The sequence below is a fragment of the Enhydra lutris genome, unplaced genomic scaffold (assembly GCF_002288905.1).
Source record: "Enhydra lutris kenyoni isolate GAN:26980312 unplaced genomic scaffold, ASM228890v2 scaffoldscaffold29, whole genome shotgun sequence".
In the NCBI taxonomy this organism is placed as follows: domain Eukaryota; kingdom Metazoa; phylum Chordata; class Mammalia; order Carnivora; family Mustelidae; genus Enhydra; species Enhydra lutris.
This window is the reverse complement of record NW_019154113.1, coordinates 20,894,378-20,912,356: the sequence shown is the minus strand read 5'-3', so window position 1 is coordinate 20,912,356 and position 17,979 is coordinate 20,894,378. Positions and strand designations below refer to the sequence as shown.

The following is a 17,979-nucleotide window of genomic DNA, read 5'->3' as shown; positions in this document are numbered from 1 at the left end:
GACGATGGTGATGGTGACGACGATGGTGATGGTGATGGTGACGATGGTGATGGTGATGACGATGGTGATGGTGATGATGACGATGGTGATGGTGATGATGACGATGGTGATGGTGACGACGATGGTGATGGTGATGATGGTGATGGTGATGGTGACGATGGTGATGGTGACGACGATGGTGATGGTGATGGTGACGACGATGGTGATGGGCTGACGGTGATGGTGATGGTGATGAAGATCATACAATGATCGGGATGATGATGATGACCATGATGATGATGACGACGATGGTGATGAGGAAGACGATGGTCACGATGTTGACAACGACGATGATGACAAGAATGACAAAGCCCGATGCGCACATTTCTGCTGTTTTACTTGAGCAGGTGACTCATATTTCCAGGTTTCCGAACTGCAACTCAAGGAAGCTGTGGCCCAGGCTGTGGAGAACGTCAAGTTTGGAAAGGAGAGGCATCAGTGGAGTCTGGAAGGTAAGGGAGACAGCAAGCTCTGACTTGAACATCTTGGCCTTCTTAGATAGCTTAGGGCTTAGCCATTCACTCACCTTCTACCTCAAGGACGTAACAGTAACCACAGACAAGCACGACGCGTGGATAGAGGCTGAAGGCTAGCTGCCTACCAACTAAGCCGGACTCACATTTTCGCTTTGTTTGGGAAGCACAGATGACAGAAGCATCTGAATTTGACTTCTTTTCGATGGGGAGGCAGGCTCCCAGCCTCTGGAATCCACAGTGTCCCCTGTTATCTGACACCAAGCTGCCCGTAATCACTCTGTGTGGTGCACAGAGCATCTGGACAGGACTGGGTTAGCTGAGTCCAGTGCCTGGGCTGCTGGGCTCTAACGGCTCAGTGCTCAACCACGGAGCACGCGGTAGAACAACATGCAAACTATCGACAAGGAGGCTCATCTGTCTGCAAATGATCCAAGAAATGAAGGCTCACAAAATCTTATTTCAACTCTGTTCTACCATCTCTACCCACTCAACATGCGTTTACGCTCAGGAAAATATAGCTGAGAAACTCACCAATGTTTTGACAGTGGTTCCCTCCAGCTGGTAGGACTGCCGGTGAATTTTCACTTTCATTTCTTCCTTTTTGTGGCTGAATTTTTTTTCTAATGAGGGTACGCTATTTTATGGCCAGGATAAAGCAAAAGAAAATTTTTTTTCTTGAAAGAGGATTCGAGCTGTGAGCTTGGCTGATTGTGATTTTCTCCTAAAGTTTAGTATTCTCTTCCTTGGGGGTCTCCTTGCTCTCCTGCCCTTCCAGAATGAGCTGGAATTTGAGCAAAAGGCTGGGTTTCAGCCTGCTCCCACTCCATGGAGCACTGACTCGAGGAAAGAAACACCTGGAACAGTTTGTCGCTAAAGGAAGGTTGTGGGGATGGTCCCTGGTGCTGAGAATGGGTGTGTTGGGGGGATGACCCAGGAAGAAGGCTGGATGGGAGGGAAGTGAAAGGAAGCTCTGGCTAAGAAACTGTGGTTTTGGGTCTCGATTCATTCTTACCTGGAAGAAATGGTAGCCTTGGGGCGCCTGGGTGGCTCAGTGGGTTAAGCCTCTGCCTTCGGCTCAGGTCGTGATCCTGGGGTCCTGGGATCGAGCCCCGCATCAGGCTCTCTGCTCAGCGGGGAGCCTGCTTCCCCCTCTCTCTCTGCCTGCCTCTCTGCCTGCTTGTGATCTCTCTCTCTCTCTCTCTCTCTGTCAAATAGATAAATAAAATCTTAAAAAAAAAAAGAAAAGAAAAGAAATGGTAGCCTCTTGGGACAAGGCTCTGCACACATTCACAGGTGTTTTCTCTCTTTCATACTGAACCCTGAAACAACCCCCATGGCCCTGGGGTTATTATGCCCATTTAACAGATGAGAAAATGGGGTGTTGCTGGCTGGGTTCTCCCATAAGTCAACTCTGAGACAATGTTTGGCAGGATGTGGCCTTGGAGGAGTCCCAGGAGTCGGAGCCCGTGGAGAAGGGGGGAACAGGGGCTGGGCAGAGGGAGTTGGGCAGCTAAGCATCACGTCCGATGTCTGGCTGGCAGGAGCGGCCCTCCTTTACAGCCCATCTCAGTCAGTCACTGGAAACGAGCAGCCTCCTGGGTGAGCGGCTCCCTGTGGGCAGTCCCTGGAGAGGCTGACAGCGGCAGGTGCCTGCCGCCAGTGCTCCCCACGGGTGGGACAGCATGCCCTCCCTTGACGAGTAAGTCGGGGATGCACCTCCATCTCCATCGCATGGAGACTCAGAAAGGTTGCGTGATGTTCCCAAGTGAAAGTCGTACAGCTTGACCCGGGACAGACCCATGCCTGCCAGGCTCCAGATCCAAAGGGACCTCAGATGAGCAGCAGTCTGGGGGGTGCAGTGGGCAACCCAGGGCCATTGGGAGCACAGGGGCCAAGGGTCTGTGTGCCCTCCAAGCTCAGTTGTGTGGGGTCCCCTGTGCTTCCACGGCAGGTGTCAAGAGGCTGGATAGTAGCTGGCATGGGCGGCCGACATTGGAGAAGGAGAGAGAGAAGAACTCAGCACCCCCACATCGCAGGGCTCAGAAGGTCATGATCCGCTCCAGCAGCGACAGCAGCTATATGTCCGGGTCCCCTGGGGGGAGTCCCGTTAGCGGCTGCGAGCAGCAGCCTTCTGACCTGGAAGTCCCCACCCACAGCCCCAGCCTGTCCCAGGGGCAGGAGCTGGGGACGCTTTCTGTGGCTCCTTCCAGGCCACCCCAGGAGAGCCCACCCCTCCCTGGGACGCAGGACAGCCACCCGCCCCTAAAGCTGAAGAAGTCCTTCGAGATTTTGGTGAGAAAGCCCACGACCTCCAAGCCCAAGCCTCCACCCAGAAAATACTTCAAAAGTGACAGTGACCCACAGAAGAGTCTGGAAGAGAGAGAGGACACCCTCGGCCCTTCTGGGCACACCGTGCCCCCGTGTGGCCAGGTAAGAGAGGGGTCTGGCGGGCCGAATGTCCTCCTGAGCTCCAGAGCCAGGGTCGTGGTTTTGTTGCTGTTGGTTTGGTGTTCGTCGTGTGCACGGTTATTCCTGACCACGGCCGCAGCCTTCGCCCTGGGGGAGGGTCTCCGGCTCCCTTAGCGCGAGCTCCGGGCTGACTGCAGAGTCCGAGCTGGGCGGCCCAGAACCCAAGCCCCGCGCCCGCTGAGGGGCTGCGGGGCCCCTTCTAGAACACGCTGGGGTTTCTGGCTGCTTTCACGGGGCTCATGCGTCAGGCTCGCGCCGACGGAGCCCCAGCAGAGCTCCTGGAAGGCCCTGGGTGAGGTGCCGGCTGGGGGCTTCCGCGCTGAGCTCGTTCCCCGCTTTGAGAGGGGGTTGGTCCGAGTGATGGCGAGACCCCGGCTCCTGGGGCTTTGCCAGCTCCTCTTGCCGACTCCCACTTCCTTCTGGGTGGAGTTTGGGGGGAACCGGAATTCTCTGAACCTCAGTTTCCCTTCCTGGTCCCCGGGGCTCGCCGGTGGCTCCCTGCTCGGTATGTGGACCCACGAGGCTGATGCCCAGCCTCGTCTCAGGCGCGCATGGGTTCGCGGCTGGGACGGTCCCTCCCGCACGTCTGTGCAAGACCTCCGCGCCCCTCCCCCGCTGCCCGGGCCGCCCCCCCGAGAGGAAGGCCCCCAAGGCCAGCCGGGCTGCTGCAGTGCGGACGTCTTCACGCCACGCAGGCATCACCCCGGTTCGGCCCCACCCTGCTGGGGGCGAGGGGCCTGGTCATGAAGACGCAGCAGAGCTCCAGCTCCCTCTGCCAGCGGCCCCGCCGCCTTTCCCACCCCGGACCCCTGCAGCAGCCGTGGCCGTGCAGGTGGCAGGGGGACCCCGGGACACCCCCCTAACCACCTGTCATCCGGTTGACCATGCAGGAGGGGAGGAGGCCAGAGCGGTGGGGTGGGAAGCCGGGCAGGCGGGGGTGGGGGCTGTGAGCAGGAGGGGAGGCCGCGGAGGAGGGAGGAGGAAGCAGGTGCTGGGAGGGAAGTGGGTCCTGCAGAGCAAGGCCGGATGTGGCTGCTTCGCTGCGCCCACCCGAAGGGCTTGTCACGGTGGGTCTCTTCCCCGCCCCGGCTTGAAGCAATTGTTGCTCTTTTCCTGCGGGTCTGGAAGGCCAAGTGAGGAGCCCGCAGCCCTGGAAGCCGGGCTTTTTGCTTCGTTCCTGGAGACTCCAAGAAGGAGGAGGTCTTGCCCTGGGGGTTCCTGGTTCAGCCAGGTCCTAGATGCAGGTGTCCCCAGGCCAGCTGGCTGGAGGGAGAAGCGGGGTTTCTGCAGGAAGGGCCCGCAGCGGTTTGGGGCGTGGACGCTTCCTCTGAGCAGCCTTCCCTGGGCGGGGGTCCGCGGGGGTCCACTGGGGTCCGCTGTCCGGCCTCCCCCACCCCTGCCTGCAGCTGCATTTCTCTGTCCCTCTGCTCAGTCCCGCGTGGCCGGCAGGCCCCTGTCAGCAGCACAAGCCACAGGACCTACTTTTACTGGGAGTGGGAGTCGCAGAGAAAGGACATAACCAAGAAGTAAAGCCGGACCTCCCTCCTCGAGTCCCCGCGACCATTCCTGGGGATTTCCCACTGGATGGGTCTCTGCTTGGCCCCATCCTTCCCTCTGCCTCCCCCTTCTCTCCCAGTTCCCCTGCAGCCTTTCTCTCCGGGATAAGCCCCGAATCTTTCCCAACCTGAGACCCACGGGAACTTCAGATCCACAACCAAAACGACCCTCGGGATCGTTCCTTCAGCAAAAGACCAGTTCATTCCCTTCTAGAAAATCAGCTCAGACCATCACTCGGGCGGAAAACACACTGTCTAGCCTATAAACCCACGCGTCTGTCCTTTCTCCTTTCCTCTCTCTCTCCCTCACTCACCGAGCGCTGTGCTAAGGAAGGAGCTCGAAGTAGCTTCCAGAAAAATTTGAGTCAACTCGGATTTATTTTGAGGGCTAATTAAGGGAAAAAAAAAACCCTAATAATAGCGGGTGTGTTAACGGAACAGCAAAATACATTCATGTCTGTTCTGAGAGGCAAAGTTGCTTTGACCTAGTGGTTACGACAGCCTGTAAGACTGTCAGCCATCCCTGGATGTAGACAGATGTCACCACATGGAGCTCCCGAATGAGCCAAGTTGAATCCTAGCCCCCTGTCATTTTCCCTGCGTGATGGGGGTCTCAGACACCCCTGGGCTAGTATTTCAAGCTCCAAATACCACAGCCAAGTCTTGCTTCCTCAAAGGACTAGTTCAAGGAGCCCAGTGATTCCTGGGTTGGTTGGCCTCCCTGTGTTTCCAAATGCTCTCCCCAAGCTAAGGTCTCTGACGGGGACCTTGGGTGGGGACGAGGCTCTGTGAACGCATTTCTAGCTTCAGGAGCCCTCTGTCCGGGAATGCTGATTGCCAACGGAGATGTTGACCTCGGGCCACAGACATCCGCCATTTCTGTGTTAGTCCCAAACGATGCATTTATTGCCCCTTTTTTCCTTCCTCTGCGGAGGAAGCCTGCAGCTTTGTCAGCCAGCCCGCCCGTCACACCACCTGCCTCTGGACTGAGCGGACACGGGGCCACCACAGCACCGTGAAGTGTTGCACCTGCAGATGAGCCCACACGGGAGGGTCCCTGTGATGACGCCGCCCTACTCCTTCTTCTTCTTGCCTGGGCTGGCGTCATGCTTGTCCCTCTCACTGTGTCCCACTCGCTGGAGCGCTCCTTTTCTGCTTCTCTGCCTGGGACATTCTTACTCTTTGCTCAAGAACCAGACAGAAAGCATCTCTCTAGGAAGCCTCGTTCACCTGTCTGCTTCCTTGGGGCCCCGCCGGCCTCTGGTGTGTGCTGTGGGAATGCAAACCCCAGGCCAGCTGGAGACAGGTGTTTGGGGCTGGTCTGGCTGGTCTGAGCCCGTAAGGAAGGAGCCTAAGACTGCATCCCGGGTTTGGTGGGGAGAACACACCTGCCAGGGACTGACCTGGCCACGGCAGGTGCGGAGAGGGCCGCTGGGGCGCAGGTCCCGAGGGCCTGGTGTCTTCGAAGCATGCTTGTGATGGAGAGCTGTGCGGGAAGTGACAGACACGCATTTGGCTCCGAGTGTCCGAACCTTACGTTCATTAAGACCAGGAGCCTGCTGTTCCCCCCTTCCCAGGCCGGGGCTTCACCTGGAGGCAGCTACCGTCCACACCCCGAGCTCCTGGTCCCCATCTCAGGGCACCCAGGGACTTTACGCCTGGCCAGGAGGAGCTCTGTGCAGGACGTGGGCTCCCTGGAAGGCGTGGGGCACCCTGGGCCTCTGGGGAGCGGACAGCCCTGGGGAGGAAGGGGCCGGCGTACAGGGCTGCCAGGGAGCCCGTCGGGGGAGCAGCGGGGCGCGGGCTCTCCGGTGCCAGCCTGCGTGTGCCTGGCCTCTCACGGCAGCAGGCCACCATTTTCACGTGGTCTCCCTTCCTGTTTACACCACAGGAAGCCAGAGAGCGGCTGCCACCGATGCCGCAGGAAGACACAGCGGGGAGAGTCCCCTGCCCCCCTGCCTGCTGCCCGGGGCCTGTGGCCGGCCCGCCCACGGCACCCTCCTCGGAGGCAGAGCCCGGGAGGAGAGGAGGCAGCCCAGGTAGGCTCTCAGCTCTGGCTTCCCAAAGGAAGGAAGGACCTTCTGGGTTAAGGTCCAGGACAGAGGCAAGGATGTGTGTTGGCGCCGGGGATGGAGGGCTGTGCCCAATGGGGCAGCTGGACACAGGCTGATGAACAGGCAGGAGCCCTGAGGTGCCCGTGGGGCAGGACCCCATGGTCCAACCGGCAATGCCGCGGAGGGGCTCGGTCAGGACAGTCAGCCACGGGATGGAGGGGGGCGCCCTCTCGCAGGTGGCATCCTACGGACCTCCAGCTGAGGCAGCAGCCTTGCATTTGCTGGCGGGCGCTGTGTCTGGGAGGGTGGCCGTGCCCCCGGCTGGGTGTGGGGTCAGGGCATAGGACTCGGGGTTGGAAGGACCCATGTGGGGGACCCCTGGCTCTGCCCCCCCCAGGCGACCTCCTTTGCTCTCCTGAGCCTCTGTCGCTCACTAGTGGGGTATGGAAAGTCACATGTCTCCCCAGCCTCTGTTGAATGCTGGCCCTCTGGGGCTCGGGCTAGGTGCTGAGAGAGGGAGGGACCGCGGGACAGAGAATAGATAAACCCGTTCGGGTCGTCGAGGTGCTCCCAGCAGTGGCTACAAACCACTTGCCCTTTGGAGAAATGCTCCGTGGAGAGCACATGAGTGGCTCCCGGAGGGTTGGGAGTGGGTTATACCTGGCTCATCTCTCCCGAGCAGGTGTCCCACTGCGGCGGGCTCCCCTCCTCCATGCTCCCTCCCCCTCGTCACCCCAATTGAGGAACACAGGACAGAACACCAGGGTGCTCAGCTCCTAAGAGCGCCTCATGCCTGTGAGCAAAGGACTTGCTGGCTGACCGCAGAGCTTCCGGACGGCCCCTCGCAGCAGAGCAATGGACAAAGGCAGAGCCGGGCTGAGAGGCCTGGGCCTGCTGGCCAAGCCTGGAATCCAGTCCCCCCCGCAGGTCTCCCAGATTGTGCAGAGCAGCTCCGGTTCCCTGAGCCTTAAGGCTCCCTCGGCTTGCTTCCCTAGAAGCCCCGCACCGAGACTGGGACAGCAGGGGTCAGTGCTCCTCTCACTGGGCTGCTTCCGGGTACCACGCAGCTCCCAGAACACAAATCCAGAACAACACGCTATGCACCCGGGGCCAGATCGGACTTGGGGGCCACAGGACGGTCACACGTCCACTTGGCATCTTTGCTGGCTGGTTCTTGGGCGGTGGCCTCCCTCTGTCCCCGGGTAAAGGAGTCTCCCCACCTTTCCGGCAGTGGGTGCACAGATGACATAAGGTGCTGAGCAGCAAGAAGTGGGTTAAGGATCGAGGAGAGCTGGGGGTCCCCATTGGAAGGCACGCTCGTGTTTAATGACACGAGTGGTCCAAAGCAAATATGGCCGCCCTTCTGTGACCTTTGGCTTACGAGTTTGGAAAGGTAAGAACATTGCTTTGGCTTTTAAATTTGCACGACTACGGGCAGGCCGCTGTAGTGCAGCGGGAAGCGGGCAGAGTCAGGAGACGGGGCTGTCACCGACAGGGGATCCCTTGCCCGTGTGAATGTTGCACAACTGAGAAGGGCCAGAGATCGAGCCAGACAGTCTCTGCAGATTCTTCCAGCTCTGAAACGTGGAGAAGCTGACTGTGGTTCTGCGGTGCTCGTTGCTGGCCCTGCCGTCAGGGAACAGTACTGGGGCGGGGGGGCAGCTGTTCCCCCAACCAGGGCTGCTCTCCTGCAGAAAGCTCCTTGCTATTTAGCTCTGAAAATAGGACGGAGGTGTAAAGCTCGGCCTTTGCCTTGTTTGTGCTCCCCAGGGACCCTAGCCTCTGCCGTGAAGCACCCGCTCCTTAAGAGGCAGGCTCGGATGGACTACAGCCTTGATAGCACAGTCGAAGACCCCTGGGTTCGAATTTCCGACTGCATCAAAAACCTGTTCAGCCCTATCATGAGCGAGAACCACGGCCACGTGCCTCTGCCGCCCAGCGTCGGTCTGGGTGAAGAAGTCGGGGTACGGGGCCACCCCGATGGGGCGCCGCCCAAGCTGGACGCCGCTGGCGGTGCTCCCAAAGCTTACAAGTCGGTGGACGGTGGCACCGTGAAGAGGGGCCCCCCCGTGGCCCCCAAGCCCACCTGGTTTCGCCAAAGTTTGAAAAGTCTGAGGACGCGTGCCCAGGAGCCGAGGCGGCTGCCCGACACAGCCTCCCCCGCCCAGCCAACACCGCCTCCCCGGGAGCGCCCGGGGCCCCCCACTCGGACCTTCTCCTCCTCCATCAAACAGAGGATCAGCTCCTTTGAGACCTTTGGCTCCTCTCCGCTGCCCAGCAGAGGAGCCCAGAGACAGAGCCTGCAGGCCTCCTGGGGGGAAGCAGCACAAGCTCCGGGGGAACAAGAGGGAGGACAGGGTCCTGGCCGCTCGGGGCGAGGAGCTCCCCCCGCCGTCGAGCCACAGCCACCAGAGCGAGAGCCGCTGTCGCGGGGCTCCCCCAGCTCCCCCAGGAACAATGAGCCTGGTGTGTCAGAGTCCCCTCTGTCCGGACGGCAGTCGGGTCAGAAAACCCCCCTCCGTGACCCCGACCCTTTCTCGAGGCTGCTGTCCGCACAGACGGAGGAGCCCCAGGGCCCCATCATCAAGATGCCGGGCCAGCGGGCACGGAGCTTTCCCCTGTCCCGGACCCAGTCCTGGGAGATGAAACCTCTGGATGAGAAGACCAGCAAGCTCTACTCCATCAGCAGCCAAGTGTCGTCGGCGGTCATGAAGTCCCTGCTGTGCCTTCCGTCTTCCGTCTCCTGGGGCCAGACGTCCTGCAGCCCCAAGGAAGGGGGTTCTCCTGCATCGTCGGCCGGGGACGCCCCAGCCGTGAACAGTTCTGCAGAAACTCCTGCCTCGGACACGGGCTTCTCCCTCAAGTGAGTGTACCCAGGACCTCCTGCAGCTTCCTGTCAGTCTTCCCGTTCTTTCTCGTCTTCTCTTTCATAACTGTGCATAACTTTATTTACGATGTCTCGGGTACCCGGAGGGGTGGTTCTACCTGTTCTTTCCCAGGTGCGTGCGTGTGCATTACACCCTCTGTATGAAGGAGGACTTTTTCCCGACCCCTGGTCTGGAAGGGGTGGGGAGGGGGGCTGTGCTGGTGGTCCCCGGTGAGCTGTCCATGAGGGTTTGGAATGAATGCACATCTGACATGTCCCGCTCCTGCTCAGGAAGACCTGACTGGAGCCAGGAGGGGATGACCCTCTCCCTGTTTTTCCCTGTCACCCCTGAAGGAATTCACACATATTCCGTGGGTGGCTTCCGGCCCCTGGACTGGGCGTTCGGATGTCTGGGACCACGAGTGGTTTCCTCACTCTCAGTTTGCCCTTCAGCTGAGATTAGGAGGTGGGCAGGACCTGGTCCAAAAACCGGAGGGCTCCCCACAGTCCCCCAGGGCTACCGCTGGGGGGCGAGGTCCTGCCTCGAATTAGGACAACCCTGCATGTCCCACCTTTAGTTCTCACTCTCAGATTGCCGAGACCTGTCTGAGACCCGCTGACCCTCAGTTCCATGTCCCAGCCCCAGAAGATAGCCCAGGAGGGAGCCCGCGTGAGCCCCGAGCACGCATGTAGGGCAGGGTCTCCAGAGCCGGACGACCCATGGGTAGCTCCTGGGAGCCAGGCTGATGGGGGGGGCGGCCGGTAACTGGCTCTCTCTCTGGCGGAGAAGCTGCGCTCCGGTCGCGACAGCGGGGCTTACCGTTCCAATGGGCTCTGCCCCGGGACGGCTTCACCTGCTCCCAGCGGAGCTCTGCCGGTCGGAGGGCGGGGAAACAGCTTCTCGCTGAAACCACAGTTTCCTGCAAAAATGAGGTGTAGCTGAGAAAAAAAAAAAAAAAAAAAAAAAAAGCCGGCTACAGAATATCCCAATCAGTTCCAAAGGGAAAGGAAGGCCAGTCGCTGGCTGTGTGGTGCCGCTTGTAGTTATTAGGTGCTAACAGCGGGGGATTCGCGGGTGCTGACGGCTGCTGTGAAGGAGCGCAGGGGTGAGTGTGTGTGAGGTGCCGTAGCCGCGGTCCGACCATGGCATTGGTGCCAGTCGTCCACCCCGCTGTCCTCTGGAGTGAGGTGCTGACATTTGTACACCCCAAACCGGAGTCGGACACGCCACGACCTGTGACTGTGACTCACAGACTGGGCCTCCCGCGGCCGCGTGATCACAGAGCAGGGCTCGCCCTCCGTACGCCCACAGTCCTGATGCTTCAGTGGCGGGACGCTGGTATCCGCTCAGACTTACTCCATCAAATGATGGAATGCACGTGGGTGCCCAGCCCCGTGCCTGGAACAGAGGGTGACGCGGTGACCGCGAGCTCCTGTAATATTCTGATCAGTGCCCTGTGCTGTTTCCCCCTGAAAGCCTTTCAGAGCTGAGAGAGTACACAGAGGGCCTCGGTGAGCCCACGGAAGCTGAAAGCTGGGACCACGGCTCCCCTCAGTCTGGCCAGTCGGTCATCTCCCTGCTGAGCTCCGAGGAGTTAAAGAAGCTCATTGAGGAAGTGAAGGTTCTGGATGACGCGACGTTGAAGGTAGGCTTCCTTGGCAAGCGCTTGGAGTGACCACGGCCGTGCTCTAAGCCGTGGCCAGAGCGGGTGCAGAAGTGGCCCTGCGGGTCCCCCTGCCCCAGGGAGGACATCGCCTTCCTGGCCCACAGTAAGACCCGCCCTGGAAGGATGCTTGGCAGCTCAGAAAGTGCTTTTAAGAACCTCTGGCTTATTGCCTCTTTCCTGCTGTTCTGGAAATGAGAAAGGTGGGGCGCGAGAGTTTTCTTTCACCGAGTTCCGTGCCCCGTCCCTGTCCCACGGGCCGCCAGCCGGGCGTGCGCGTCCAGGGACCTGCTTGTGTTAACGGGAACGCTCTGTTTTAAGTGGCCTGCCTTGCGCGCTCTCACGCCGGAGACTTCCCCTGCACGGGGGGAAGGGACGGTTCCCAGGGCTTGCAAGGGGCCCCCCATTTCACTCAAGTCATTGTGAAAGTCCCACTTCCCATCTGCTTCTGAGCACGCCCCCAAGATGGGAGGAGAGGAAGTGGCGGCTCAGCCTGGGTGAGCACCAGCTCACGGGCTTGGCCCTCCTGGGTCGTCCCGGATCTGCAAGGGCTTTTTGCCCCAGAATCGTCCAGACCAGGGTGAAAGCATTAAGGAGGCCTCGTAGCTGAAATTCCCAAGGTCGAGGGCATTGGCACAGCCCGGCCAACACAGGACGCCCTGGGCGGTGACTCACTTGTCCCCCAGGGCTTCATTCACACAGAATGACAGGGTCAGCAACAAAGAGCTGTCTTGTGTAGGGTGTCCCTGGGAGGCCACTTGCTTTTGTGCTGGGCAAGGGCAGGTGACCTGATACTTGGGTCAAAGTGGGGAGATTTGGGCCAGTGCTGGGAGAGAGGGGGGTGGAGCGGTGCCCCCATCCCTCTGGGTCTCGGGGACTCCCAACAGGCATCACAGGTCAGCAGCACGCCAGGAGCTCTTGTGGTGTCCGAGCAAGGGAGTCCTTTGACACAGGGTCATTCCCTAGCACCGAGGGGCAAAGTGGTGGCCCGAGAGCCACATGGGCCCGCCGGTGTATTGAATTCGGTCCGCGTGGGGACTGTTAAACTGTAACGTCCTAAAGAGCTGAACTGACACCTGGTGGTCAGGCTTCTCTCTTTGCTGAAAGGGGCCGCTGGGTAGCCCTGGGTCTGTGTGGCTAGGGCACGGGGAGACGGGCTCCCTGGTTCTCGGCGGTTCCCATCACCCTGCAACGCCTCGGTCACTCCGGTTTGCTCCTTTAATGATCTGCCTGTGACGCCCCCTTCCCCCGTCACTATGCATTTGAGCTTGAGGCCTCAGTCAAGACCAGGAAGAGGGTCCGTGATTTCAGACGGTCGGTTGGAGGGCTTAAGCCGTGTGTGCGCGTGCTCTTACGGGCACGTGTGTGTACGGGCGCCCGCATGGGCTGCGGCTGTGACCTGGCCGAGCTCCTCCACGTGTGGCGGTGCCCCGTGAGGAGGAGGAAGAGGGAGGCAGGAGGGGACGAGCCAACTTGTGCAGACCAGCCCTGACCTCTGGCCGTCCCCGCAGCCCCCTAGCTGGCCTCGCCCCACACCGAAATGGCAGAGCTGTGTTCCCCAAAGCGCCGGGTTTCCAGCCAACTTAGCGGCACCCGGCCCTGTCTGAACACACTGCGGGTGTGGGGTGGGCAGCCAGGGGAGGAAAAGAGGGTTACCCGTTACTTTACACACGCCTTTTCCCTGCTCAAGTTCCTGTGACTCCAGAAAGCACAGTGCTCCCGGTCCGGGTGATGGATGGGGTTCGAGGAAAGGCTAGAACCTGGCCTGTGGCCACGCTGGGCTCGGGGACGGAGTGAGCCTGACGTGGCTCTTAGATTGTTCGGGCTGGCGTGGTGCATGTCCTTAACAGATGTGTTTCCTACCACAGCAATTAGACAATATCCACGTCACCATCTTGCACAAGGAGGAAGGGGCCGGCCTCGGGTTCAGCCTGGCAGGAGGAGCAGATCTAGAAAACAAAGCGATCACGGTGAGTGGCCCAGGGCTGGGGGTGCGTGAGCGCCAGAGGCAACAGCCCCAGCGGAGAGGACACCTGCCAGGAAGGGCCTCACTCTGGGGCTCAGACGAGCGAGTGGCTGGTGCCAGGCCACCGGACAGGGACCTAGAGGGGAGCTGTGGGGACCCCACCCTCTATAAGAAACCTAGTGACGTCCCCTACGTGACTGCACATTCGACCCTCATCGCAATCCTTCACTGAACAAGCCGGGTCTCTGCGGACCCCAGACAACCTGCATACGGCAAGGGAACCTGAATCACTTGTGGAAATGCAAAATAAATAAATAAATAAAAACTCCCAGGTGTCTCAGCCTCACAGCGGGACCGCTGGGCCAGAACTTCTCAACATCAAAGGGGACGTTCTAAAAAACAGCAAACCCAGCGAATGTCACTGGATCGTATACCTGAAAGTGGCTCATTGTGCGTTGTGCGAATTTCAAGTCAACAATTCGAAGCAGATTTTATCCAACATCTCTTGCTCTGGACAAGGAGACCAGGAAGCTGTTCGCGACTGGACATTTAGACCGGAATGGTTTATGGTCTCGGGGCCTCCATGGAAGGCTGCGCAGCCGGGACAGGACACCTGCGCAGCGGGGACGGGACACCTGCGCGTGACAGCTGCGTCGTCGCAGGGCCTCCTGGTGTGGCGCACGCGCATTCCCCTGCCCGGCTGGAGGCTGACCCTCCAGCTCACCACCTGCCTGAATGGAACACCCACCCTGGCCGGTGGGTGACGCGGCTGTTCTGACCGGCCCGGCCAGAGCTGCCCCCACGTGAGCTGTGACTTCCTTCTCTGAAGCAGGCTCTCTACCACAAGAAAAGCACCAAAACCACCCAGGACCTGTTTCTGTCACAAAGCACGCAGCCCCGGACCGCAAAGAGCCCCCGGCTGTGCAGTTGACCTTCCGTTTGAGGAGGAGTGAGAGCCGGGCCTGTGAGAAGAGCCCTTGGGATCCTGGGTTCTGCCCTGAGGGGTGACCTGTCTCCGTCCCCTTTGGCCAGCCTCTCTGGACACCAAACAGGCAATGCACGTCGGCCAGGCACGTGCACCAGACTCCCTCTCTCACCCTCCGGGCGGGAACACGTCCTTTCCTTTCCCGAGTCGTCATTGCAAGAGAACCAATGCTGAGCACCGTCCGTGACTGAGGGCCGTGCTGGGCACTCACTGGCTTGAGTCAACCATCTTCCCCCTGACTCAGGGAGCAGGGGTGGACAAGTAGGGACTCCAGTGGGGGACGGAGATACCCACCAGAACTTCTGCTTCGTACCTGGGTCTTGTACAGAGCCTGGGGACCCTGCCACATCTGACTGCGACGCAGAATTTTTCGGACACCAAAATAATGGAGAGAAGCTGAGAGCCTGGTTTGCACGATGCTGTAGTACGTCTCAGTGACAGCCCTGCACACCGTCGCGCAGGCCCTCTGCGCTGTGCACGGTAGAACTGACCTCATTAAAGAGGCAGAGGCCAAGACGTGTGCTGTTTTAAAAACCCCACCTATTTTGCTGAAAGGGGACCGGGTGGGGTCCTCTTTCAGCAAAATAGAAATTCTGGATCAGAATTTCTGCGGGAGGAGCTTTAAAAATGCCCAGACTTCCCAGAAAAGCGTTTCTCAAAAAATCATCCAGCTGAAGACGGGGGCCTGAGAACTGCATGGGGAAAAAAAGGATGGTTTGCTGAAAGGCTTTCGGGGATCACTGCGTGTTCTTCCAGAAGTGCGGTGCAAAGTGGCTTTGCTGAGTCTCTAATACGTCTCCCGACAAACTGGGGACATTTTCAGACCTTCCGTTTCACCCAGACCTTAGAGCCCTTTCCCTTAGGTCCACGCAGGAGGCACAGAACCTGTGCTTCGGGAAAACACTCCTGGAGGCGTTGCCGAGCAGGGAAGGCGAGAGATTTGACCTGGGTTGTTTACTGGGATTGCCGGGATCGGCTAGGGCACTGTGTTAGCAAGGGTTCTGAGGACGGGTCTGACCACTCTCACCGGGGATCTCTGCTCTGGGTGTCTAGTCTGGATCCTCTTCCAGCACGAGTCTGGAGCTGACACCCGCGACTCCCGGTCTTGACTTCCGTCGGTTCTGCAGGTCCACAGAGTGTTCCCCAACGGGCTGGCCTCCCAGGAGGGAACTATTCAGAAGGGCAACGAGGTTCTGTCCATCAACGGCAAGTCCCTCAAAGGGGCCACACACAGCGATGCCCTGGCCATCCTCCGCCAAGCTCGGGACCCCAGGCAAGCCGTGATCGTCACCAGGAGGCCGGTTCTGGAGGACACTCCTGACCCGAACTCCTCCTCGGACTCTACGGCGGCAGCCTCTGTGGCCAGCGACGTTTCCGCAGATTCCAGTAAGTGCCTCCAGGCTTGCGGGAGGCGCTGGGGGTCACACCGCCTTTGACCACGTGGGGCCAGGGCGGCTGGGGCTCCATGACAGTGCGTGGCCTGCCTGGCACGTTGCTGGGGGCACATGTCTGTGTTCATATGTGCATGGGCACGGGTGCAAGGCGGGCAGGCAGCCTTCCCCCGCTCACGTGGGTGCCCAGAGAGGAGGACGTCCCTAACAACATCCCTGTCCTTCCCCTGCAGCAGAGGCCACGGTGCACACAGTGACGCTGGAGAAGACCTCCGCGGGGCTGGGCTTTAGCCTGGAGGGCGGCAAGGGCTCCCTGCTCGGGGACAAGCCTCTCACCGTGAACCGGATTTTCAAAGGTGTGGTGTGCATCTGCGTCTTTGCGCTCTCTCCAGTTGGGGGGGGGGTCAGGCCAGGCCCCCACAATGCTTCTGGGCACCTTCTGGGCCACGTTGGTCTCCCACAACCCCATGCCCTCCTGGAGGCAGGCAGTCCACTCAGGGACTCAGTTCTGCTTTTTCTACCTTCTCTCCTCGCCTCGGGACATCCCCTTGCCCCTTCTCATTCTCTGGGTCCTGGTAAGTGATGAAGCCCTAGGCTTGGCTCAGCCTCGCAGGGCCCGGAACGAGGGTGAGGCCAGAGAGGCACAGCCCAGGACATGGCCCTGAAGGGGGTCCCCAGACCCGCAGTAGCCAATTTCAATGCACTAGGTCTAAGAATTAAAATTTAACAAAATCCATAATGAGCAAAATATCAAAGTTTAAAATAAGGACAGGGTCTTCCCACTTGGACACACTCAGCCTCACTCGGCTCCCCCCACTCCTGCACCCGTCAGCTCTCGTTTTTATTCAAAACGCTGACGTTTTGTTCATCTCAGGTTGAGGTGCAAGTCGGCCAAAAGCGGGGGTCACTCAAGGTTCCCCGTGACCATCGTGAGAGGCCTGCACTCCCAGGGCTCTTCAGGCTAGAGCCCCAGCAGCAGGGCGGGGAGCTGGGGCAGAGCCCCGGGCAGGGGTCAAGGGACCCGGCTTCGGGCCCCAGCGCAGCCTCTCACTTGCTGAGTGACCGCTGCCCCCCAGGGCCCGGGGCTCCTCGTCCACACAGAGCTGTGGGGTATGTCTGGACCCGGGTGCGAGGAGGCTCCCTGGGGCGGGGGGCTCCCTGGGAATCCTCATTTACTCCAACTCTGGGAAAGACATTCTTAGCATTTGAAGGTGGACTACCAGCTCTGAGGCCTGGCTGGTTACCCAAGTCCTCACGCTCCTGGCAAGTGCAAAGGGACGACTGCTCCCCACGCAGTGCTCGTTGGACACCCGATGGGCACAAGGATCCGAAATACTTGAGCAGTTTTTAAATTCTCATTACTATTAGCTTTTAGTCACTATCTCTGAATCTCATGGGGGCAAACGGATGGGAAATTCGTTACAATAAAGCAACAGTCCTTTGAAAGAGTGGGGGCCGTACACGATTCTGTCCTCTTCCCACAGACACAGGGGTCTTCTCCAGGCCTCTAGGATCCATAAAGTCTCCTCAACCTGGCTCTGAGCTTGGGGTTGCCTGGAACCTCCCTTCTCTGGGGACACACAGGCTACACCTTTCCTGAGGGCCACGGAGCTAGAGCCTGGCGTGCCCACCTTGAGGTCACCGTCTGATGAGATGCCCCATCAACGGCCCACCGCCAAGCTCCTGAGGGAAGGGCACCCTGTTCTCTCCCGAGCTGTCCCACTCCTCGGAGACTGATGCTGGGAGGTAACTTTCCTTGCTCCCCGGTCACCTGTGCAACCCATTATCTTCTTCCTCCTCCTCTCAGGGGCCGCCTCGGAGCAGAGCGAGACAATCCAGCCAGGGGACGAGCTCCTACACTTGGCTGGCACGGCCATGCAGGGCCTCACACGGTTTGAAGCCTGGAACATCATCAAGACCTTGCCCGATGGACCTGTCCCGATCGTCATCAGGAGGAAAAGCCATCAGGCCAAGGGGACCGCAGGGGCGGGAGACCCGTAGGCAAGCACAGAGCTGCTCACAAGCGCTAATTCTCAGGGTCACTGCTGCTCCCCGCCCGGACTGGGGACAGCAGAGTTGTGCTTCCTGGTGCCGCTGCCCTGGTCCTGACCTTCCAGGAAGTCACCCAGCCGGAGGGCAGTCCCGAAAGGAAGGGCAGAGTCACACCAGGGAGGCCCGTACAGACGAGGCACAGAAAGCGTAAAGAAAATACTGTGCTATAAATAAAACGGCTGTGTCCCGGTTTGTATGAAACCCATGTCCTGCTTGGCAGACTTCCCGAGTCCTGGAACGCTGGGATGATTCACGCCGCATACGGCATTTGCGTTTCTCATGCGTCTGCCACGTGGGGATGGGCTGTGCTGCTCTCCTGGGCATCTGCCTGAGCAGCTCGGAGGCTGCTCGATCACTGCCCGCGAGGGTCAGTCTGGTGTGGTCTTTTGGTGGGACCCGAACTGGAGCGGTCAGCCTGGATGCTCGCAGGGGGCCTCGCCCCGGGGCCCGGGCTTCCTCAC

At 59.8% G+C, this 17,979-nt stretch overlaps 1 protein-coding gene across 2 annotated transcripts in view; it reads left to right on the top strand.

Annotated features, from left to right (window-relative positions):
* Positions 1-17,719, top strand: part of LOC111152574 (interleukin 16) — a 70,706-nt gene extending 52,987 nt beyond the window's left edge. The window contains exons 10-18 of one of the 2 annotated variants that reach the window (XM_022511061.1): positions 404-491; positions 2,467-2,945; positions 6,432-6,579; positions 8,365-9,457; positions 10,938-11,106; positions 12,993-13,094; positions 15,203-15,461; positions 15,700-15,822; positions 17,274-17,719. In XM_022511061.1, coding sequence (XP_022366769.1) covers positions 404-491; positions 2,467-2,945; positions 6,432-6,579; positions 8,365-9,457; positions 10,938-11,106; positions 12,993-13,094; positions 15,203-15,461; positions 15,700-15,822; positions 17,274-17,467 — 2,655 coding nt within the window. In that variant the 3' untranslated portion in view covers positions 17,468-17,719. Of the gene's footprint in view, positions 1-403; positions 492-2,466; positions 2,946-6,431; positions 6,580-6,789; positions 7,988-8,364; positions 9,458-10,937; positions 11,107-12,992; positions 13,095-15,202; positions 15,462-15,699; positions 15,823-17,273 lie in introns of those variants that run through there. The other variant, XM_022511062.1, reaches the window with a different exon arrangement.
* The last annotated feature ends 260 nt before the right edge of the window (positions 17,720-17,979 follow it).